Source organism: Pseudophryne corroboree (assembly GCF_028390025.1).
Source record: "Pseudophryne corroboree isolate aPseCor3 chromosome 3 unlocalized genomic scaffold, aPseCor3.hap2 SUPER_3_unloc_15, whole genome shotgun sequence".
In the NCBI taxonomy this organism is placed as follows: Eukaryota; Metazoa; Chordata; class Amphibia; order Anura; family Myobatrachidae; genus Pseudophryne; species Pseudophryne corroboree.
Genome location: NW_026967503.1, coordinates 1,283,873 through 1,308,404, shown reverse-complemented (window position 1 = coordinate 1,308,404; position 24,532 = coordinate 1,283,873). Strand labels below are relative to the sequence as shown.

Sequence of the window (24,532 nt, the reverse complement as noted above, 5' to 3'; positions counted from 1 at the left end):
ATCGTCCCTCTGATCCAGTGCGCAATGGTCTGCTTAGAAGCAGGACACCCAATCATGTTGGGAGCATACAGGACAAACAGAGCCTCAGTTTTTCGTATCCTAGCTGTTCTTGCGACATAAATTTTCAAAGCTCTAACCACATCCAGAGACTTTGACACAGTGAAAGTGTCAGTAGCCACTGGCACCACAATAGGCTGGTTTATATGGAAAGACGAAACCACCTTCGGAAAAAATTGTTGTCGAGTTCTCCACTCTGCCCAATCTTCATGGAAGATCAGGTAAGGACTCTTGTGAGTCAAGGCCGCCAACTCAGACACCCGCCTTGCGGATGCCAAGGCCAAGAGCATTACCACTTTCCAAGTGAGAAACTTCAATTTTATCTCCTGCAGAGGTTCAAACCAATCTGATTGAAGGAACTGCAACCCCACATTAAGGTCCCAAGGTGCCACCGGAGACACAAATGGAGGTTGGATGTGCAGCATCCCTTTCACGACCGTCTGAACTTCTGGAAGGGAGGCCAATTGTTTTTGTAAGAAAACTAACAAGGCCAAAATCTGAACCTTGATTGAACCCAATCTTAGGCCCATATCCACACCTGCCTGCAGAAAATGGAGAAACGTCCCAACTGAAACTCTTCCGTAGGAGCCTTCTTGGATTCACACCATGACACATATTTTCTCCAAATATGGTGGTAATGTTTAAACGTTACTCCTTTCCTGGCCTGAACAAGAGTGGGAATGACTTCCGTAGGAATCCCCTTTCGGGCTAGGAACCCGGCGCTCAACAGCCATGCCGTCAAACGTAGCCACGGTAAGTCTTGATACATGCACAGCCCCTGCTGCAGCAGGTCCTCGTGAGGAGGAAGAGGCCGAGGATCATCCATGAGCAACTGCTGAAGATCTGGATACCAAGCCCTCCTTGGCCAGTCTGGGGCAATGAGGATTAGTCGAACCCTTGTTATTCTTATTATTTTGAGAACTTTTGGTATTACTGGAAGAGGAGGGAAGACATATACCAACCGAAACACCAACTGGGTCATCAGTGCATCCACTGCTACTGCTTGAGGGTCTCTCGACCTGAAACAATATCTCTGAAGCTTCTTGTTGAGACGAGATGCCATCATGTCTACTTGAGGGACTCCCCAAAGACTTGTCACCTCTGCGAAGACTTCTTGGTGAAGGCCCCACTCCCCTGGTTGGAGATAGTGTCTGCTGAGGGAGTCTGCTTCCCAGTTGTCCACTCCCGGAATGAAAATTGCCGACAAAGCTCTTGCATGTCTTTCTGCCCAGAGGAGGATCTTTGTCACCTCTGCCATTGCCGCTCTGCTTTTCGTTCCGCCTTGATGGTTTATGTATGCGACTGCTGTTACATTGTCTGACTGGATCTGCACTGGCTGATCTTGTAGAAGGCCGTTGTAAATGGCTCTCAATTCCAGAACGTTTATGTGAAGACAGGATTCCTGACTTGACCATTTTCCTTGGAAACTCTTTCCTAGTGTGACTGCACCCCAGCCTTAGAGACTTGCATCTGTGGTTACTAGGACACAGTCCTGAATCTCGAACCTGCGACCCTCTAGTAGGTGAGAACAGTGCAGCCACCACAGGAGCGAAATCCTGGCTTCGGAGGACAGGATTATCCTCTGGTGCATGTGTAGGTGGGATCCGGATCACTTGTCTAACAGATCCCATTGGAATACTCTGGCATGGAATCTGGAAAACTGTATGGCCTCGTAGGCCGCTACCATCTTTCCCAACAACCAAATGCATTGATGTATCGACACTCTCGTCAGTTTCAAAACTTGTTTGACCATTTTCTGGATCTTTTTCAACTGGAAGAAATACCCGCTGAACTTCTGTGTCAAGTATCTTCCCTAGAAAAGACAATCTTGTCGTTGGTTCCAACTGCGACTTTGGAAAATTCAAAATCCAACCATGTTGTTGGAGCACTGACAGGGAGAGTGCAATATTCTGCACCAACCATTCCTTGGATCTCGCTTTTATCAGGAGTTCGTCCAGGTAAGGAATTATATTGACTCCTTGTTGTCGAAGGAGGACTATTATCTCTGCCATCACCTTCGTGAACACCCTCGGTGCCGTGGAGAGTCCGAACAGCAATGTCTGAAACTGGTAATGGCAATCCTGTACTGCGAACCTCAGATAAACCTGATGTGGAGGATAAATGGGAACATGTAAGTAGGCATCTTTTATGTCTACCGACACCATGACATCTCCTTCCTCCAGACTGGAAATCACTGCCCTCAGAGATTCCATCTTGAACTTGAACCTTTTCAGGTAGAGATTCAGAGATTTCAGGATTGGAATTGGTTTGACTGAGACGTCCGGCTTCGGAACTATGAAGAGGCTTGACTAAAAACCTAATTTCTGTATTGCAGCCTTTACTACTTCTCTGGAAGAGAAGCTGGTAAGGTCGATTTGAAAAATCGGCATAGGGGGACGTCTTGAAACTCCAGCTTGTATCCATGGGCCCAGGCCAGATTGAGCCCAGATCTGACTGAAAAGTTTCAGACGTGCTCTCACCCGAGCGGACTCCCGCAAGGGAGACCCAGCATCATGCTGCAGATTTGGCAGAAGCAGGGGTGGACTCCTGCTCCTGCGATCCAGGAGACGCTGCTGACTTTTTTTCCTCGTCCTCTCACTCTACCTGTAAAGGGGGAACCTTTGGCCTTTTTGTATTTGTTGGGCCAAAAGGACTGCATCTGAGTTATGTCTTTTTCGCCGGTGCAGGAGCATAAGGCAAGAATGTCGACTTACCTTCGGTAGCCGCAGAGACCAACGCATCCAGCCCATCTCCAAACAAGGCTTCACCTTTATACTGGAGAGCCTCCATATTTCTTTTGAATCTGCGCTTGCATTCCACGGCGAATCCACAACGCCCTCCGAGCCGAGACTGCCATGGTAGCAGCTCTTGAACCAAAAAGACCAATATCCTTCAACCTAACTTTAGGAGAATCTCGTCTCTATTTATCGTATCAATTTCAGATGACAAGTTATCTGACCATTTTTTTCGATAGCCCTACTCACCCACACGCAAGCAATGGTGGGCCTGAGCAGTGTACCATTGGCCACAGATTTTAACGTAGTCTCCAACTTGCAGTCTGCCGGCTCCATTAGTGAAGCCGTCCCAGGTGCAGGGAGAATCACCTTTTTTGTTAACCGTGACAGGGCACTGTCTAAAACAGGGGATGACTCCCACCTTTTCCTGTCCTCTGCCGGGAAAGGAAAAGCTACCTGAATCCTTTTGGGAATCTGAAATTTCTTTTCAGGGTTTGCCCAAGTTCCCTCAAAGAGAGTATTTAGCTCGTGAGGAGGGAAGGCTAGATTCATTTTCTTTTCTTTATAAAAATAAGCCTCCTGAGGTACAGGAGGGGCTTCAGTAACTTCCAAAACCTCCGTTATAGCAACAATAATATATTGAATGCTTTTTGACAATTTAGGATCTATTTCTCTGGGATCACTAGTGTCGACACAGGAATCAGAACCCGTGTTGGTATCAGTTGTACTATTTCTGCAAATGGTCTTTTATGTGACCCAGAGGGGTCGCCTGCGGATGAAAAAGCAGAACCACTAAAAATCACATCTTCCACTGATTTTCTCGTTTTCTGCATGAGACTCAGACTTATTTAATCTCTTACTGATATGATTCACAGTATCACGTAATTCTTTCACCCAGGCTCATGGTGTGCCGGCAGCGCCACCACATTACAACTGTGTCCCCATAATGGTTCCCTCAGGGGAAGAGCTCCCTGCCTCAGACATGTCACACACGTGCACACCACACCACAGACACTCCGAGACTTATAGGGGACAGACCCACAGTAAAATCTGTCAGGACACCGATAGGAATTGCCAGTTCACAACCCAGCACCAGCAATAAAATGTCTGTGAAACACAAAATGCCCACAGACCTGCAGCGCTTTTATAATGATAACACAATGTATAGCACCAAATTTCACTGTACCCTCCATTTTGCACCCTGATACTTGGTTCAGCAGTGGAGGACCAGCATTCTTATCTGCATCCTGGAAGGAGAGAAAATGACGCGGAGCAGTGTGCTGGCTGACTGAGGAAGCCCCGCCCCCGTTATGGCACATTTTTCCTCAGACTTTTTGCTATTTATACTGGCGGGGGTAGGACTGTGCCTCAGCAACTTATGCCCCTTATCTGCTAGTTTTACTAGGTTTCATGCTGCCCAGTGCACCCCCCCACGCCCTGCAGTGCCTGAGTGTGATGGGTAGCATGGCGCGCAGCATTCCCGCCCGCTGCGCGGTACCTTTTAGCCATCATGATGACTGAAGATCCTTTTCTTCTTACACTCACCTGTCTTCTGGCTCTGTAAGGGGGTGGCGGCGAGCTGGGGGAGTGAGCAGAGAACCGCAGCTAGCTTTAATTACCCTTCAGGAGCTAGTGGTGTCCTGTCAGCCAGGAGCAGAGCCATGAAACTATTCAGGAAGTTGGTTCCTACTTCTGCCCCCTAAGTGCCACGAAGCAGGGAGACTGTTGCCAGCAGTCCTCCCTGAAAATAAAAAACCTAACATGTCTTTCAGAGAAACTCAGTAGAGCTCCCCTGGAGTGCATCTAGTCTGCCTGGGCACATTTTCTAAACTGAGGTCTGGAGGAGGGGCATAGAGGGAGGAGCCAGTTCACACCCTTGAAAAGTCTTAAAGTGCCCATGGCTCCTACGGAACCATCTATACCCCATGGTACTGAAGTGAACCCCAGTATCCTCTAGGACGTATGAGAAAGTCCTAGGAGCTCCCCTAGCTGTGACCGGCTTCACTGGGCACATTTTCTAAACTGAGTCTGGTAGGGGCATAGAGGGAGAAGCCAGCCCACACTATTAAACTCTTAGTGCCCATGGCCCCTAAGAGACCCATCTATACCCCATGGTACTAAATGGAACCCCAGCATCCTCTCGGACGTAAGAGAAATAAAAAGACTTCACGGAAATCTTTTGTTTTTAAACAACTTTATTTCATATCTTTAATACACATTTTTTTGTCTAGCTATATGGGGAGGGCCGGGACCATTTTCCAGGGGCTGCGTGATGTCACATCTGCATTCATCTTTAACCCCCGATAAACTTCCAGAGTGCACATTATCTTTTCCTCATTTTTTGCAAGTTACTACAAATGATATGAGATCGGTAGCAGCACTACTTTCAGTATTATTACACAGAACACACATAAAGGCTGACACAGCAAATAACAGTAACACATACAAGGGATTAATTAGAAATAAGGAAGCATAATCATCATTAGGCCTAATTATCAACTGATTCTGTGCGGGACACATACACCTCTTTACTGCCTCCAGCAGCCCCTGGTACTGCACTGTGACCATCTGCCCTGTCTACCCCCACTCGCCATGTCTCCCCCACTACTGCCACCCGCCCTGTCTCCCCCCACTAATGCCACCGCCCTGTCTCCTCCCCCTACTGCCACCCACTCTGTCTCCCCCCACTACTGCCACCCTCCCTGTCTCCCCACACTACTGCCACCCTCCCTGTCTCCCCCACTACTGCCACCCACCCTGTCTCACTACTTCCACCCGCCCGGTCTCTTCCCACTACTGCCACCTGCCCTATCTCCCCCAACCTGTCTTTCCCCCCACTACTGTCAACTACCTTGTCTCCCCTACTGTTCACCACCCTGTGCCCCCCCTCTTCCACCTCAGCACTGCTTGGTGACAATATTACCCACAGACAGTACTTCCGGCAGCCTCCGCTACAGCAATAGTGCCACCACCCTGTCTCCCCCCCCCCCCCCTGATATTTCAGAACTTCTTGGGGATTCTTGGTACTGGTGGTAACAGTCCTTCATCTGCAGACGGAAGAAACCAGGCAGTAAGGAGGCAGAAGCTGCTTCTGGTTCCATGGACCCTGGTCATGTAGGGATGGGAGAGTCAGTAAGATTATGTAAGTCATCATCTTACAGGCAGCCGGTGAAGGGAGAAGAGAATGGGTGTTATGTGGCAGGAACGGGCCGGTTAGATATGACTGGCTGCTGCATTCTGTACAAGCCACAAGTGGTGCAATTCTTTTGCTGGGAGACCCAGGTAGAGGACATTGCAGTAGTCTATGCATGATGATACAAGTGCATGTATGACTGTAGGTAGATCTTCTGAGGGAATAAAGTGCTGGAGTCTGGCTATGTTCCTCAGATGAGGATCTGATTGTGGATGATACCTGATATCTAAGTGTCACTCCACCATCCAGGACACCAAGATTCCACATGATCAGCATTTTGTAACTCTGAACCCACAAGCATAAGTCTGGTTGGTTTGCAAAGCTGAGCTGTAGCCCTGCCTTTTGTTGGTGGGCTTCTACCATAAGGACCTGTTTCACCAGGACTGAGTCACAGCCAACTGGCATCACCCACACATGGAGCTCAGCTAGACAACCATTTAGGATTGGTACTGGGTTCTCAGTATCCGGAGCAAAAGACAAGTCATCTGCATAGCAGTGGTAGATAAGGGCATGACATCTGATTATATCACCCAGTTGTAGCATGTATATTGCAAAAAGCATAGGAGATAAGAACCTTGAAGAACAATGCATGGCAATGTTAAGTATACTCCAGAAGAGTACAATAGTTTCCAAGTGATGTCTATTGTGCTGATTTATTTCACAGAGGATGGAAATGGCCACTCACCTGTGTGATTTCGCTGATGTGTAACAAGTTGTGATTTCCGTATAAAACATTTCCCACACTCAGAGCAAGAAAATGGCTTCTCACCTGTGTGACTTCTCTGATGTGTAATAAGATATGATTTCTGTGCAAAATATTTCCCACACTCAGAACAGGAATATGGCTTCTCACCTGTGTGACTTCTCTGATGTGTAATAAGATATGATTTCTGTGCAAAATATTTCCCACACTCAGAACAGGAATATGGCTTCTCACCTGTGTGACTTCTCTGATGTATAACAAGATCTGATTTGTGTGCAAAACATTTCCCACACTCAGAACATGGAAATGGCTTCTCATCTGTGTGACTTCTGTGATGTTCAACAAGTACTGATTTCCGTGCAAAACATTTCCCACACTCAGAACATGAAAATGGCCTCTCACCTGTGTGACTTCTCTGATGTCTAACAAGATGCGATTTGTTTGTAAAACATTTCCTACACTCAGAACATGGAAATGGCCTTTCTCCTGTGTGACTTCCCTGATGTATAACAAGTTGTGATTTCTGGATAAAACATTTCCCACACTCAGAACATTGAAATGGCTTCTCACCTGTGTGAATTCTTTGATGTGTAACAAGATGTGATTTGTGTTGAAAACATTTCCCACACTCAGAACATGGAAATGGATTCTCACCTGTGTGACTTCGCAGATGTATAACAAGTAGTGATTTCCAGGAAAAACATTTCCCACACTCAGAGCAAGAAAACGGCTTCTCACCTGTGTGACTTCTCTGATGATTAACAAGATCTGATTTGATTGCAAAACATTTCCCACACTCAAAACATGGAAATGGCTTTGCACCTGTGTGACTTCTGTGATGTTTAACAAGGTCTGATTTATGTGCAAAACATTTCCCACACTCAGTACATGGAAATGGCTTCTCACCTGTGTGACTTTTCTGATGTATAACAAGTTCTGATTTCTGTGCAAAACATTTCCCACACTCAGAACATGGAAATGGCTTCTCACCTGTGTGACTTTGCTGATGTCTAACAAGATGTAATTTCCGTGCAAAACATTTCTCACACTCAGAACATGGAAATGGCTTCTCACCTGTGTGAATTTGCTGGTGTGTAACCAGATTTGATTTCCATGCAAAACATTTCTCACACTCAGAACATGGAAATGGCTTCTCACCTGTGTGTCTTCTCTGATGTGTAACAAGAGCTGATTTGCATGTAAAATATTTCCCACACTCAGAACATGGAAATGGCCTCTCACCTGCCTTAGCTGGCTGATGAAGCTTTGTGTTCTGTGTAAAACATTTGGCATCTATAGAACATGGAAACACTGTATCTACTGTTAGAGCTGTAACAGATGTACCAATATAAGCGTGATCAGGAGAACATTTCCCAGGATCAGGGGGATCAGCTGATAGACCTGGATGAATAATTGGGGTAATGGGGTTAGCTCCTGGATAATCCTGTCTACTGTCATTATCGGTTATTTCAGAATCCAGGGATAACATTAGATGTTCTTCTGAGATATTCCTGCTTGTGTGTCCCTCTGCTGGAAATAAAATACATTATGGAAATGTGTCAATTTCTGTAACAATATTAATCTTGTAAACAATAGGAGAAGACGACTCTCTGGGACACATTTAAATGTAAATGTGTGTGTATAATAAAACATAACTTTTAATGAAGGCTTTATAATATTATGTCTCAGACTATCATTGTGTCCACCCTTCTGAGAACACTCACAATAACAAATGTAATATTATAATAAGACTTAGATATATCTCTCTCTTGTACTGGCAACTAACCATGAAGTATAAAATAAGATTTTACTTACCGGTAAATCTATTTCTCGTAGTCCGTAGTGGATGCTGGGGATTCCGTAAGGACCATGGGGATAGACGGCTCCACAGGAGACATGGGCACTTTAAGAAAGAATTTAGGTTCTGGTGTGCACTGGCTCCTCCCTCTATGCCCCTCCTCCAGACCTCAGTTAGAGAAACTGTGCCCAGAAGAGCTGACAGTACAAGGAAAGGATTTTGATAATTCAGGGCAAGATTCATACCAGCCACACCAATCACACCGTATAACACGTGATAACAACCAGTTAACAGTATGACAAAAAACAGAGCATCAGGTCAAACCCAGATGCAACCATAACTCAACCCTTATTGAAACAATAACTATATACAAGTCTTGCAGAAAAGTCCGCACTTGGGACGGGCGCCCAGCATCCACTACAGACTACGAGAAATAGATTTACCGGTAGGTAAAATCTTATTTTCTCTAACGTCCTAGTGGATGCTGGGGACTCCGTAAGGACCATGGGGATTATACCAAAGCTCCCAAACGGGCGGGAGAGTGCAGATGACTCTGCAGCACCAATTGAGCAAACAAAAGGTCCTGCTCAGCCAGGGTATCAAACTTGTAGAACTTTGCAAAAGTATTTGAACCTGACCAAGTAGCCGCTTGGCAAAGTTGTAATGCAGAGACCCCTCGGGCAGCCGCCCAAGAAGAGCCCACCTTCCTAGTGGAATGGGCCTTAACTGATTTTGGCAGCGGTAATCCAGCCGCCAAATGAGCCTGCTGAATCGTGTTACAGATCCAGCGAGCAATAGTTTGCTTTGATGCAGGAGCACCCAGCTTGTTGGATGCATACAGGATAAACAACGACTCTGTTTTCCTGACCCTAGCCATTCTGGCTACATAAAGCTTCAAAGCCCTGACCATAACAAGCAACTCGGAATCCTCCAAGTCACTAGTAGCCACAGGCACGACAATAGGTTGATTCATATGAAAAGATGAAACCACTTTTGGCAGAAATTGTGGACGGGTCTGCAATTCTGCTCTATCCATATGGAAAACCAGATAGGGGCTTTTATGTGACAAAGCCGCCAACTCTGACACGCGCCTGGCCGAAGCCAAGGCTAATAGCATGACCACCTTCCACGCGAGATATTTCAACTCCACCAATTTAAGTGGTTCAAACCAGTGGGATTTCAAGAAGCCTAACACCACGTTAAGATCCCAAGGTGACACTGGAGGCACAAAAGGAGGCTGAATATGCAGCACTCCCTTTACAAACGTCCGGTAGAGAAGCCAATTCCTTTTGAAAGAAAATGGATAGGGCCGAAATCTGGACTTTAATGGAGACCAATTTTAGGCCCAAATTCACTCCGGACTGTAGGAAGTGAAGGAAATGGCCCAGCTGGAATTCCTCTGTAGGAGCATTCCTGGCCTCACACGAAGAAACATATTTTCGCGATATTTGGTGATAATGTTTAGATGTCACGTCCTTCCTAGCCTTTATCAGCGTAGGAATGACCTCATCCGGAATGCCCTTTTCAGCTAGGATCCGGCATTCAACCGCCATGCCGTCAAACGCAGCCGCGGTAAGTCTTGGAACAGACAGGGCCGCTGTTGCAACAGATCCTGTCTTAGAGGAAGAGGCCACGGGTCCTCTGTGAGAATTTCCAGCAGATCCGGATACCAGGTCCTTCGTAGCCAATCTGGAACAATAAGAATTGTTCTCACTCCTCTTTTTCTTATTATTCTCAACACCTTGGGTATGAGAGGAAGAGGAGGAAACACATAGACCGACTGGAACACCCACGGTGTAACCAGGGCATCTACAGCTACCGCCTGAAGGTCTTTTGATCTGGCACAATACCTCTGTAGCTTTTTGTTGAGGCGGGACGCCATCATGTCTATCTTTGGCAGTCCCCACTGACTTGCAATCTGTGCGAAGACCTCCTGATGAAGTCCCTACTCCCAGGATCAGGGGGATCAGCTGATAGAGCTGGATGTATAATTGGGGTAATAGGATTAGCTCCTGGAGAATCCTGTATACTGTCATTATCTCTTATTTCACAATCCGGGGATAACATTAGATGTCCTTCTGAGATGTTCCTGCTTGTGTGTCCCTCTGCTGGAAATAAAATACATTATGGAAATGTGTCAATTTCTGTAACAATATTAATCTTGTAAACAATAGGAGAAGACGACTCTCTGGGACACTTAATTGTAAATGTGTGTGTATAATAAAACATAACTTTTAATGAAGGCTTTATAATATTGCGTCTCAGACTATCATTGTGTCCACCCTCCTGAGAACACTCACAATAACAAATGTAATATTATAATAAGACTTAGATATATCTCTCTCTTGTACTGGCAACTAACCATGAAGTATAAAATAAGATTTTACTTACCGGTAAATCTATTTCTCGTAGTCCGTAGTGGATGCTGGGGATTCCGTAAGGACCATGGGGATAGACGGCTCCACAGGAGACATGGGCACGTTAAGAAAGAATTTAGGTTCTGGTGTGCACTGGCTCCTCCCTCTATGCCCCTCCTCCAGACCTCAGTTAGAGAAACTGTGCCCAGAAGAGCTGACAGTACAAGGAAAGGATTTTGATAATTCAGGGCAAGATTCATACCAGCCACACCAATCACACCGTATAACACGTGATAACAACCAGTTAACAGTATGACAAAAAACAGAGCATCAGGTCAAACCCAGATGCAACCATAACTCAACCCTTATTGAAACAATAACTATATACAAGTCTTGCAGAAAAGTCCGCACTTGGGACGGGCGCCCAGCATCCACTACGGACTACGAGAAATAGATTTACCGGTAGGTAAAATCTTATTTTCTCTAACGTCCTAGTGGATGCTGGGGACTCCGTAAGGACCATGGGGATTATACCAAAGCTCCCAAACGGGCGGGAGAGTGCAGATGACTCTGCAGCACCGATTGAGCAAACAAAAGGTCCTGCTCAGCCAGGGTATCAAACTTGTAGAACTTTGCAAAAGTATTTGAACCTGACCAAGAAGCCGCTTGGCAAAATTGTAATGCAGAGACCCTTCGGGCAGCCGCCCAAGAAGAACCCACCTTCCTAGTGAAATGGGCCTTAACTGATTTTGGCAGCGGTAAGCCAGCCGCCAAATGAGCCTGCTGAATCGTGTTACAAATCCAACGAGCAGTAGTTTGCTTTGATGCAGGAGCACCCAGCTTGTTGGATGCATACAGGATAAACAACGACTCTGTTTTCCTGACCCTAGCCATTCTGGCTACATAAACCTTCAAAGCCCTGACCACAACAAGCAACTCGGAATCCTCCAAGTCACTAGTAGCCACAGGCACGACAATAGGTTGATTTATATGAAAAGATGAAACCACTATTGGCAGAAATTTTGGACGGGTCCGCAATTCTGCTCTATCCATATGGAAAACCAGATAGGGGCTTTTATGTGACAAAGCCGCCAACTCTGACACGCGCCTGGCCGAAGCCAAGGCTAATAGCATGACCACCTTCCACGCGAGATATTTCAACTCCACCAATTTAAGTGGTTCAAACCAGTGGGATTTCAAGAAGCCTAACACCACGTTAAGATCCCAAGGTGACACTGGAGGCACAAAAGGAGGCTGAATATACAGCACTCCCTTTACAAACGTCTGGATTTCCGGTAGAGAAGCCAATTCCTTTTGAAAGAAAATGGATAGGGCCGCAATCTGGACTTTAATGGAGACCAATTTTAGGCCCAAATTCACTCCGGACTGTAGGAAGTGAAGGAAATGGCCCAGCTGGAATTCCTCCGTAGGAGCATTCCTGGCCTCAGATACATATTTTCGCCATATTCGGTGATGTTTAGATGTCACGTCCTTCCTAGCCTTTATCAGCGTAGGAAGGACCTCATCCGGAATGCCCTTTTCAGCTAGGATCCGGCATTCAACTGCCATGCCGTCAAACGCAGCCGCTGTAAGTCTTGGAACAGACAGGGCCCCTGTTGCAACAGATCCTGTCTTAGAGGAAGAGGCCACGGGTCCTCTGTGAGCATTTCCAGCAGATCCGGATACCAGGTCCTTCGTAGCCAATCTGGAACAATAAGAATTGTTCTCACTCCTCTTTTTCTTATTATTCTCAACACCTTGGGTATGAGAGGAAGAGGAGGAAACATATAGACCGACTGGAACACCCACGGTGTAACCAGGGCATCTACAGCTACCGCCTGAGGGTCTTTTGATCTGGCGCAATACCTCTGTAGCTTTTTGTTGAGGCGGGACGCCATCATGTCTATCTGGGGCAGTCCCCACTGACTTGCAATCTGTGCGAAGACCTCCTGATGAAGTCCCTACTCTCTCGGGTGGAGGTCGTGTCTGCTGAGGAAGTCTGCTTCCCAGTTGTCCACTCCCGGGATGAACACCGCCGACAGTGCGCTTACGTGATTCTCCGCCCAGCGAAGAATTCTGGAGGCTTCCACCATCGCCACTCTGCTCCTTGTGCTGCCTTATCGGTTTACATGCGCTACTGCGGTGATGTCCGACTGAATCAGAACCGGTTGGTCGCGAAGCAAGTTCTCCGCTTAACGCAGGGCGTTGTATATGGCCCTTAGTTCCAGGATGTTGATGTGAAGGCAAGTCTCTTGACTTGACCACAGCCCTTGGAAATTTCTTCCCTGTGTGACTGCTCCCCACCCTCGGAGGCTTGCTTCCGTGGTCACCAGGACCTAGTCTTGAATGCTGAATCTGCAGCCCTCCAGAAGGCGAGCACTCTGCAGCCACCACAGGAGTGACACCCTGGCCCTGGGGGATAGGGTGATTAACCGATGCATCCGATGATGTGATCCGGACCACTTGTCCAGTAAGTCCCAATGTAAGGTCCTCGTATGGAACCTGCCGAAGGGAATGGCCTCGAATTATGCCACCCTCCTTCCCAGGACTTGAGTGCAGTGATGCACTGACACCTGTTTTGATTTTAATAGATTCCTGACCAGTGTCACGAGCTCCTGAGCTCTCTCTATCGGAAGATAACCCTTTTCTGGTCTGTATCTAAGATCATGCCTAGGAGAAGCAGATGAGCTGTAAGAACCCACTGCGACTTTGGAATATATAGAATCCAGCCGTGTTGCCGTTTCACTTCCAGAGAAAGTGTTCAGCAACTGCTCTCTTGATCTCGCTTTTATGAGATCGTCCAAGTACGTGATAATAGTGACACCTTGCTTCCGCAGGAGCAACATCATTTCCGCCATTACCTTGGTGAATAGTCTCAAGGCCGTGGAGAGACAAAAAACGGCAACGTCTGAAATCGGTAATGACCATCCCGTACCGCAATTCTGAGGTACGCCCTGATGAGGTGGATAAATGGGGACAAGAAGGTGTGCATCCTTTATGTCCCGAGTCACCATTAAATCTCCCCCTTTCAGGCTTGCAATAACCGCTCTTAGCGATTCCATCTTGAACTTGAAACCTTTCAGGTATATGTTCAGGGATTTTAAATTGAATATGGGTCCGACCGAACCACCTGGTTTTGGGACTACAACCTGGTCGAAAAACAATCCCCTCCTTGTTAAAGGAGGTGAACCTTGACCACCACCTGTTGAAGATACAATTTGTGAATTGCAGTTAACACTGTTTTCCTCTCGTGGGGGGAAGCCGGCAGGGTCGTCGGTAAGGGGGCATCTTCTCAAAGTCCAGCTTGTATCCCTGAGACACAATATCTATTGCCCAGGGATCAAACAGGGAGCGAACCCACTTGTGGCTGAACTTACGAAGGCGTGCCCCCACCGGGCCTAGCACCGCCTGTGGAGCCCCAGCGACATGCAGTGGATTTTTGTAGAGGCCGGGGAGGACTTCTGTTTTCTCTGCCCCGCCTCTGGCAAGAAAGGACGCATCTCAGACTTTCTTGTTTCTTTATTAGAAAAGCTGCATTTGATAATGTCGTGCTTTTCTAGGCTGTGCAGGGATATGAGGCAACATATCAGAATTACCAGCTATAGCTGTGGAGACCAGTCCGAGAACCCTTCTCCCCACAATCCTCAGCCTTCCATATGCCACTTAAGTCGGCATCATCTGTCCATTGCATATTGTACCGGACACGTCACGCAGAAATCGACATAGCTGTGGCTCTAGGACCCAGTATACTCATGTCTCTATGGCATGTTTTATATATACACATCTCTCTTAAGACAGCATCTTTAATATATATATATATATATATATATATATATATATATATATCTCTATATATATATACATACATACTAGGGTCTCAATCTCTGCTGATAAGGAACCCGTCTACGCTGCCACAGCGCTATAAACCCATGCCGACACAATCGCCGGTCTGAGTAGTGTACCAGAATGTGCACGCTATCTGCAGGATCCTTGAGAATAGCTGTAACATCAGGGCTGCCTTTTGTGACACCCTAGAGGAAGATTCCCATCGTATCCTGGCCCTAGTGGGGAAAGGATATTGCCCGAGAATTCTTTGTGGGAAGCTGCAGTCTCACGTCTGGAGATTCCCGCTCTTTTTCCTCATGAGAGGAGGGAAATTTACCTCAGCTTTCTTCCCCTTACACCTGTGTACCCTTGTGACAGGGACAATGAGTCATCAGTGATATGCAAATCGTCTTTTATTACAATTATCATATATTGAATACCTTTCAGCCATCTTGGCTGTAACTTTGCATTATCGTAGTCGACACTGGAGTCAAACTCCGTGTCGATACCAGTGTTTATTATTTTGGATAGTGATCATTGAGAGACTCTGAAGGTCTCTGCGACATAGGGACAGACATGGGTAGATTCCCTGTCTGTTCTCTAATCTTTTGTGCAATAAATTCACCTCAGCACTTACACATATCCAAACCGGTGTCGGTGTTGTAGACGGAGACACCCTCACACACACATATTTGCTCCATCTCCTCCTTAGGGGAGCCTTTTACCTCAGACATGTCGACACACACGTACCGACACACCACACACACAGGGGATGCTCTATTTGAAGACAGTTCCCCCACAAGGCCCTTTGGAGAGACAGAGAGAGAGTATGCCAGCACACACCCCAGCGCTATATGTCCCAGGAATCACACAGTAACTTAGTGTTAACCCTGTAGCTGCTGTATATATTGTTTTTACGCCAATTTTATGTGCCCCCCCCCTCTCTTTTTCACCCTCTCTATCGTGCAGGGGAGAGCCTCAGCGGATCTGTGGAGAAAAAATGGCGCTGGAGAGTGCTGAGGAAGAAGGCCCCGCCCCCTCAGCGGCGGGCTTCTGTCCCGCAATTTTGTGTAAAATTTATGGCGGGGGCTCATGCATATAACAGTGTCCAACTGTATATATGCTGCTTTTGCCAGGAGGTACCCAATTGCTGCCCAGGGCGCCCCCCCCTGCGCCCTGCAGTGACCGGAGTGTGTGGGTGTAATGTGGGAGCAATGGCGCACAGCTGCAGTGCTGTGCGCTACCTCATGTGAAGACAGGAGTCTTCTGCCGCCGATTTCGATGTCTTCTTGCTTCTGCCGGTCTTCTGTACTTCTGGCTCTGCGAGGGGGACGGCGGCGCGGCTTCGGGAACGGACGATCAAGGTTAGGTACTTGTGTTCGATCCCTCTGGAGCTAATGGTGTCCAGTAGCCTAAGAAGCGCAACCTAGCTGCAGATAGGTAGGTTTGCTTCTCTCCCCTCAGTCCCACGTAGTAGTGAGTCTGTTGCCAGCAGAAGCTCACTGAAAATAAAAAACCTAACAAATACTTTCTTTTTCTAGCAGGCTCAGGAGAGCCCACTAGGAGCACCCAGCTCTGGCCGGGCACAGATTCTACCTGAGGTCTAGAGGAGGGGCATAGAGGGAGGAGCAGGTGCACACCAGATAGTAGCTAATCTTTCTTTAGAGTGCCCAGTCTCCTGCGGAGCCCGTCTATTCCCCATGGTCCTTACGAAGTCCCCAGCATCCACTAGGACGTTAGAGATAAAAGGAAATTTGTAAGTGACCCCAAACTTTTGAACGGTAGTGTATGATCCGGTGCATCTGAAGATGTGTACCGGACTACTAGCTCAGGAGATCCAATTAAAATGTTCTGGCGTGGAACCTTCCATACTGGATCGCCTCGTATGCGGTTACCATCTTTCCCAACAATCTTATGCAAAGATGGATATAGATCCGATTCGGTCGTAGAACCGCTCGGACCACATCCTGGACCGTCCTTGCCTCGACCTCTAGGAGGAATACTTTCTGACCCACTGCATTGAGAAACATTCCCAGGAATAGGAGCCGCTGAGTAGGCTCCAGGTGGGATCCACCCATGATGTGACAGAAGCTGAATAGTGTGGCCTATATTGAGCAATAGAAGCTCCCTGGATCTAGCCTTTATCAAGAGATCGTCTAGGTAAGGGACAATACTGATCCCCTGGACTCGGAGCTGGATCATATCTGCCATCATCTTTGTGAAGACCCTCAGAGCTGTGGACAGGCCGAAGGGTAGCGCCTGGCACTCGTAGTGATCGTTCAGCAGGGCAAACCATAGGCAAGCCTGGTGAGGTGGCCAAATAAGGATATTGAGATAAGCGTCCTTTATATCCAACGAAACCATGAACTCCTGTTCTTCTACACCTGCAATCACTGCTCGCAAGGATTCCATCTTGATCTTGAAAACCTTTTAGCAAGGGTTCAAGGATTTTCGATTCAAAATGGGCCTTACCGAACCGTCCGGTTTTGGTACCACAAACAGGATGGAGTAGTAACCCTTTCCCTGTTGTTGTAGCGGCACTGGAGCAATGACTTGGGACTGGACCAACTTTAGGATGGCCTGTTGCAGCGTAACTCATGTATCCTCCAAAACTGGTAAGCTTGATTTGAAAAATCGTTCGGGAGGAGCAATGTTTAACTCCAGCTTGTAGCCTGAGCAATGAGATCCTTTACCCAGGCATCCTAGTAGGAGCTTTCACAGATGTGGCTGAAGTGATGCAATCGAGCTCCCACCTCGAGATCCCATCAGGGTGGGGAGGGGGGGGGGGGGCACCATCATGCTGAGACCCTAGTGGAAGCTGAAGTGGTGCTTTGTTCCCGGGAACCTGCGGTGCCTGTTTTTTTTGTCGTGCCTTTCGCCGTGTTTGAGGTGCATCTGGCTCTTGATCTGAACCTGGCAGTCCGAAAGGACTGGGTAGACAGCCCTGGGTAGGAATGCCTAGCCGGTGGGGCCCCAGAGGGGAAAAACGTGAATTTCCCAGCAGTAACCTTTGAAATTTCCCTGAGAAAGGAAGAGACCCCACACTGCTCTTGGAATCTGCGTCCGCTATCCACTGACGCAGCCACAAAGCTCTGCGCATTGATACTACCATGGCAGTAGTCCTAGCGCTAATAGCACCTATCTCCATGAGAGAGTCACACAAGACGCGTGCACTGATTGTGCTTTATGAGAGTCACTGTAATTACCAGGGACATATCTCCTGCAAGGACCTCTTGAATTTGACCCATCCATGTGTGAATCTACATGCGTCATCCAGCAACCCGCTTTCACAGGTCTTTGTGATGCACCAGCTATAGGATTTTAATTACCTACCGGCAAATCCTTTTCTCGTAGTCCGTAGAGGATACTGGGGTTCCATTTCGTACCATGGGGTATAGACGGGTCCACTAGGAGCCAAGGGCACTTTAAGAATTTAATAGTGTGGGCTAGCTCCTCCCTCTATGCCCCTCCTACCAGACTCAGTCTAGAAACTGTGCCCGGAGGAGACGGACATACTTCGAAAGAAGGATATATAAGGACAGTGGTGAGATTGGAACCAGCACACACATAACAAGAGGAAAGCCATGCTAACCACACTTGAACAGGAACAGCAACAGCTGAACCAACAATACTGTAACAAAGCAGGAAAACACAAAGCACTGGGCAGGCGCCCAGTATCCTCTATGGACTACGAGAAAAGGATATACCGGTAGGTAATTAAATATACGTTATAGTAAGAACTTACCGTTGATAACGGTATTTCTCCTGTGTCCACAGGTTTCCACAGGATAACATTGGGATATGCTGGAGCGAAAGCGGATTGGCACCAAACGATCACGAGCTTTCTGGCCTCCCAGGATGCACCGGGCTCGTACATATAATTCCGCCCACTGACTCCGTCAAATCAGTTGTTTCCAAAGCATTTAGGAAGGAGCATAATGTTTATTAACAGTTTCTTATATAGCGCAGCATATTCCGTTGCGCTTTACAATTAGAACAACAGTAATAGAACAAAACTGGGTAAAAACAGACAGACATAGAGGTAGGAAGGCCCTGCTTGCAAGATTACAATCTATAGTTTGAACCCTATTCAGGCGAGAAGAACACACATGCACACCCTTCCATGCAAGAGGGAAGAGGTTAGTGAGTATAAAGATTCTCAAATCAGGTGCGTCAGGGTGGGATCCCTGTGGAAACCTGTGGACATAGGAGAAATACCATTATCAACGGTAAGTTTTTACCATAACGTATATTTCTCCGAAAAGGTCCACAGGTATTCCACAGGATAACATTGGGACTTCCCAAAGCAATTTTTAGTGGTGGGGACGCTCCTGATTAGATAGAACCTTTCTCCCGAATTCAGCATGAGAGGCAAAAGTATCCAAAGCATAATGTCTAATGAATGTTTTAATGGAAGACCATGTGGCTGCCTTACATATCTGTTCTACTGAAGCACCATGTTGTCCTGCCCATGAAGGACCTACCTTACGTGTAGAGTGAGCAGAGACTTTAGCCGGAACAGGGAGATCAGCTCGAGAGTATGCTTCTGAAATCGTCATTCAAAGCCATCTTGCCAGCCTCTGTTTACTAGCAGGCCATCCTCTCTTGTGAAATCCGTAGAGAATGAAGAGAGAATCTGTCTTTCTGATGGCACTGGTACGATCTACGTAGATTCTTAATGCACGGACTATGTCCAGCGACGCTTCTCCCGCAGACAGTCCCGATACCTGAAAAGCCGGGACTACAATTTCTTTGTTAAGGTGAAACTTCGAGACCACCTTCGGAAGATAACCAGACTTAGTTCTGAGAACGGCTTTATCTGGAAAAAAGATCAGAAAAGGAGACTTACATGACCGCGCTCCTAAATTTGATACTCATCTAACTGATGCCGTAGTCAGTAGAAAGAGTACTTTAGCTGTCAACCATTTGAGATCCACTTTTTTAAGTGGTTCAAACGGAGCTTTGAGGACCAGACTTAAATCCCAAGGTACTGCAGGGTTGAATGCGCAGCATTCCCTGGAAAAAATGACGCACATCCTGTAAAGTGGCAATTTTCTTTTGAAACCATACAGTCAATGCTGAAACTTGAACTCTCAAAGAAGCCACCTTCAAACCCTTATCCATTCCTGCCTTAAGGAAATCTAAGATTCTGGATACTCTGAAAGATTTTGGATCTATACTTCTTTCACTGCACCAACGAATATAGGTTTGCCATAATCGGTGATAAATGCGAGCAGAGGAAGGTTTCCTTGCTCTGAGCATAGTTTGAATTACCTGTTGTGAAAAACCTCTTGACTTCAGGATAAAGGTTTCAACAGCCGTGCTGTCAAAGACCGCCGATCCAGATGCCTGTGATAACAAGGACCCTGCATCAGTAGATCTGGACGTTGAGGGAGCAGAATTGGAGCATTCATCGACATCCTCAGCAGATCTATGTACCAATGCCTTCTGGGCCAAACCGGTGCTATTAGGATCACGGCACTCTTTGCTTGTCTTATTTTCCTCACCACCCTGGGTAACAGGGTGATCGGAGGAAACACACAAGCCAGATGAAAGTCACATTTCACCGACAGTGCGTCCGCAATGATCGCTCCGGGGTCTCTTGTTCTTGACCCGTATGCCGGTACTGGTTCAGATGGGACGCCATGAGATCTCTCTCTGGCAAACCCCACTTGTCCTCTAGAGTCTGAAATACTTCCGGGTGTAGAGCCCATTCGGTTGCTTGAATGGTGTGTCGACTGAGAAAGTCCGCTTCCCAGTTTAGAACTCCTGGAATAAACACTGCGGACAATGCTGGAAGATACTAAAGTGGGCACATACTAAAGTGGGCAGAACTCCTTCTTTGCTCTTTGGCTGCGAGTTCCTCCCTGATGGTTGGAGGTACGCAACTGCATTGTTTGAGCGGATCTGGACTGGTTTTCCTTGCAGAATGTCCTTTGCCTGAATCAGTGCCATGTATATGGCCCGAAGTTCCACCATATTTATAGGCAGGCAACTTTCTTCTGTGGGCCATTGTCCCTGGAACCATCATTTTCCGGACACTGCTCCCCAGCCCTGAAGACTGGCATCCGTTGTCAGGATCTCCCAATCTGATATCCAAAAAGGTCTCCCCTTGTCTAGATGGGATGTCTGTAGCCACCAGGCTAAAGACCGTTTTACCTTTACTGGAAGTACCATCATTTGTGTTTTTTATGTCTGATGTATTCCATTCCAAAGGTCTTGAGTGGAATTGTCCATATTCCACCATGCCGAATGTTGACACCATCAACCCCATCACTCGCATTGCCATGTGAACTGATATTGTTTGACTGTGTATTAATTCCTGAGTCATTAACTGCACCTTGGATAACTTTTCCACAGGTAAAAATGTTTTCTGCAGACTTGAATCCAATACAGCCCCTAAGTGAATCATCCGTTGTGATGGAATCAGAGACGACTTTGCCCAATTTATGAGCCATCCGTGTTTCTGTAGACAAGTTATTGTCTGTTGGAGATGGCTCAAGAGCAATTCCTGGGATTGTGCCAGGATTAAAAGCTAGTTGAGGTACGGAAAAATTCTTATACCCTGCTTGCGGAGATAAGCGGCCATAACCACCATAATCTTGGTAAACACTTTGGGGGCTGTGGCTAACCCAAAGGGTAATGCCTGGAATTGAAAATGTTGCTGGAGGATAGGAAACCTGAGATAACACTGATGGGACAATGCTATCGGCACATGCAGGTAACCATCCTGTATATCCAGAGATACCATGTAATCCCTTGGTTCCATGGCCAAAACTATGGAACGCAACGTTTCCATGTGGAACCTTGGGACCCAAATGTATTTGTTTAACATTTTGAGATTGAGAATTGGCCGGAATGACCCATTTGGCTTCTGGACCAAAAATAGGTTGGAGTAAAACCCCTGCCTCCGTTGTGCCGGGGGTACTGGAATAATTACCCCGGACTGAAGCAATTTCTGTACTGCTTTTTGCAGGTCCCTGGCTTTCGCCTCTATATGAGACGGGCTGGTGCAAAAAAACCTTTGAGGATGCTGCTGCTTGAAAGGGAAAACATAACCCTGAGATACCACTTCTTGCACCCTGGCGTCTGTTGTCGACTGCTGCCATATGTGTGCAAACAGAAGAAGACGGCCCCCTACCTTGGAGTCCCCCAAGTGGAGGCCCGCACTATCAGGCTGATGGTTTATGTTCTGGTTTGGAAGCTGGCCCTCTAGTGGCCCACTGCCTCTTTGCTTTACCAGACTTATTGTACTGGGTTTGCTTTGATTCATTTTTACCTTTTGTTTTACCCTGCCACTGAAATGGCCGAAATCTCAAACCCTTAGGCTTAGGGTTATAACCGGCATGAAACCTGACCTTCTTGGATTCAGCTTCTGACTCCAGAATGTCCGTCAGTTCCTTACCAAAAAGAATGTTTCCAACAAAAGGCAAAGCTTCCAGAAACTTTTTGGATTCTGAATTAGCTTTCCATGTACGTGGCCAAATTGCTCTGCGAGCAGCTACTGTTAAGGCTGAAGCTTTGGAAGCAATCGTACCCATATCCATTGCTGCTTCTTCTAGGAATAGTGCAGCCTGTTTCATATGGGCTATATGGGACTCCTGCTCCCTAGTAGGTGCTGAGAGCCCATTTTCCAGTTCTTCAGCCCATTCAACTACCTCTTTTGCCATCTAAGCTGAGGCCAAAGCCGGCCTTATGACTGCCCCTGACAGAGAAAATATGTTTTTCAAAAAAACCATCAACTCTTCTGTCTGTGACATCATTTAATGATGTAGATGGCAAAGGTAAAATAGATTTTCGCACTAGTCGAATGACATGCGTATCTACCTTAGGAGGCACTTCTCTTTTTAAACAGTCCCCAGTTGGAAAAGGGTAGTAAGAATCCCATTTTTTGGGAATTCTATATCTCCTATTGGGCGTAGCCCAAGGTTCCTCCATGATTTCCGTCAGTTCCTCTGACCCTGGAAACTCAACCCTCACTGTTTTGGGACGTTTAAACACAGGTGCTTTAGTTTTAATTATTGGCTCAGCTGAATCTTCTAGAGACAGAATATCCTTTATTGCTCCAATTAACTCAGCTATATCTTCATCTGTTGTATCATCCTGTGTAGCTTGCGAATTGGATGATATATTTACCTTTGGTTTATCAGCTTGTTGACTTGTAGAAGCTGTTGGGGCTATACCATATGATGGGAGCTGCATGTATGTGTTAATAGTGTACCCTATTCCTGCGGTTGGAGCTGCACGGACCAACCTGTCAGCTATACTAGATAGGATTTGTGCAAACATGGCCCAAGGTGGATCTACTTGTTGTTGAACAGGGATCTGCCTTGTATTCTGCTGAAATGCAAAACAATTTGCACGTAACCCCTCCTCATTTGTCAAAGAGTTATTAACCCCACCTTGCAGGATAAACATGTTTTGAGTGTTGGTGTTACTGTTAATGTAACCTCGTCACCTTTGCCGCTCTTAGACATGATAAATAATCAGCTTTTCCACATTTACTACACAATCTGTGACTGAAAACACTTTATATGCATAAGTGATATCAATCTGACCCCAACCCAAGCACCAGCATTGAGGTTCAGAAGAAAACACTGACAAACATATATAAAGTCAGCAATCACACTAGCAGTCAGTCACGTTATATATTAGTCATATATTTGTCACATGAGCATATTATCAACTACGAACACATTTCAAGTATGTAGGCATACATTTACGGTTTACTGTCCTATGCTGTCCTTAATGTATTCAGACGCAATTGCAGATCAAACCACAGTATTGTACAAAACTCATATGCAATAGGCCCTAAACTTAACTAGTCATACTAACAACAGTAGATAGAAATTTAGTGCTGTATAACCCTTACTCCGTAGAGTGGGACACAGGGAGACTCACGCCACTCCAGGATCGATCAATACGTTTAGCAACCGCTGAGTGGATCCACACGCTACTAGTGTACACTGCCGCTCCGGTATTTTAAGTGGACACAGATGCTCAGTGAACGTTAGTGCATGCAGACGCTCATGTCTGCGACCCAGTCTCTTAGCGGTAAACCTCAGTGTATACAGACACAGCGGCCTATGTTACGACTGAGTCCCCTCGTGGAAGCGTCTGAAACGGAAGTGAAGCAATTGGCGGGTGACACAAGGAACCTGGTCATGAACTTGGGGGAGGGGTGACCAGGAGAGCGTCTTACTCCCCACTGCTGACATCAACCCTAGGGATCGCAGCCTCAAACTAATCCTGGCGCCTTATGATCCCTAAAGGCTTTCACTAGAGCCCCCGTGGTGGTGGTGCGCCAGCTGTTTGGTAGTCTCCTCTCAAACAGTGCGGCCCTTCTAAGCGTAACCGATGCCTTACCTTCTCCCCGTGCTCCGGCCACAGCCTAGTAACGTCTGCTGGACCTGCTAGTAACATCCGACACAGACGCCCGTCGAGACAGCACTTGTACCGTGGGTAAGTGTTGTTGCGACCCGGCGGAGAGTTGTTGGAGCGACTCTTTTCAATATGTGTGTAAGACACTGTTAGGTAAAAAAATAAGAATTTACTCACCGGTAATTCTATTTCTCGTAGTCCGTAGTGGATGCTGGGAACTCCGTAAGGACCATGGGGAATAGCAGGCTCCGAAGGAGACTGGGCACTCTAAGAAAGAATTAGGACTACTGGTGTGCACTGGCTCCTCCCTCTATGCCCCTCCTCCAGACCTCAGTTAGGGAAACTGTGCCCGGAAGAGCTGACACAATAAGGAAAGGATTTGGAATCCCGGGTAAGACTCATACCAGCCACACCAATCACACCGTACAACTCGTGACACTATACCCAGTTAACAGTATGAATAACAATTGAACCTCACGAACA

At 46.8% G+C, this 24,532-nt stretch overlaps 1 protein-coding gene across 1 annotated transcript in view; it reads right to left on the bottom strand.

Annotated features, from left to right (window-relative positions):
- The window catches only part of LOC134983428 (paternally-expressed gene 3 protein-like), a 239,981-nt gene that overhangs the window by 151,703 nt on the left and 63,746 nt on the right, over nt 1–24,532 (bottom strand). Inside the window, exon 6 of the mRNA XM_063949109.1 lies at nt 6,648–8,218. Coding sequence (XP_063805179.1) covers nt 6,648–8,218 — 1,571 coding nt within the window. The remainder of the gene's footprint in view (nt 1–6,647; nt 8,219–24,532) is intronic.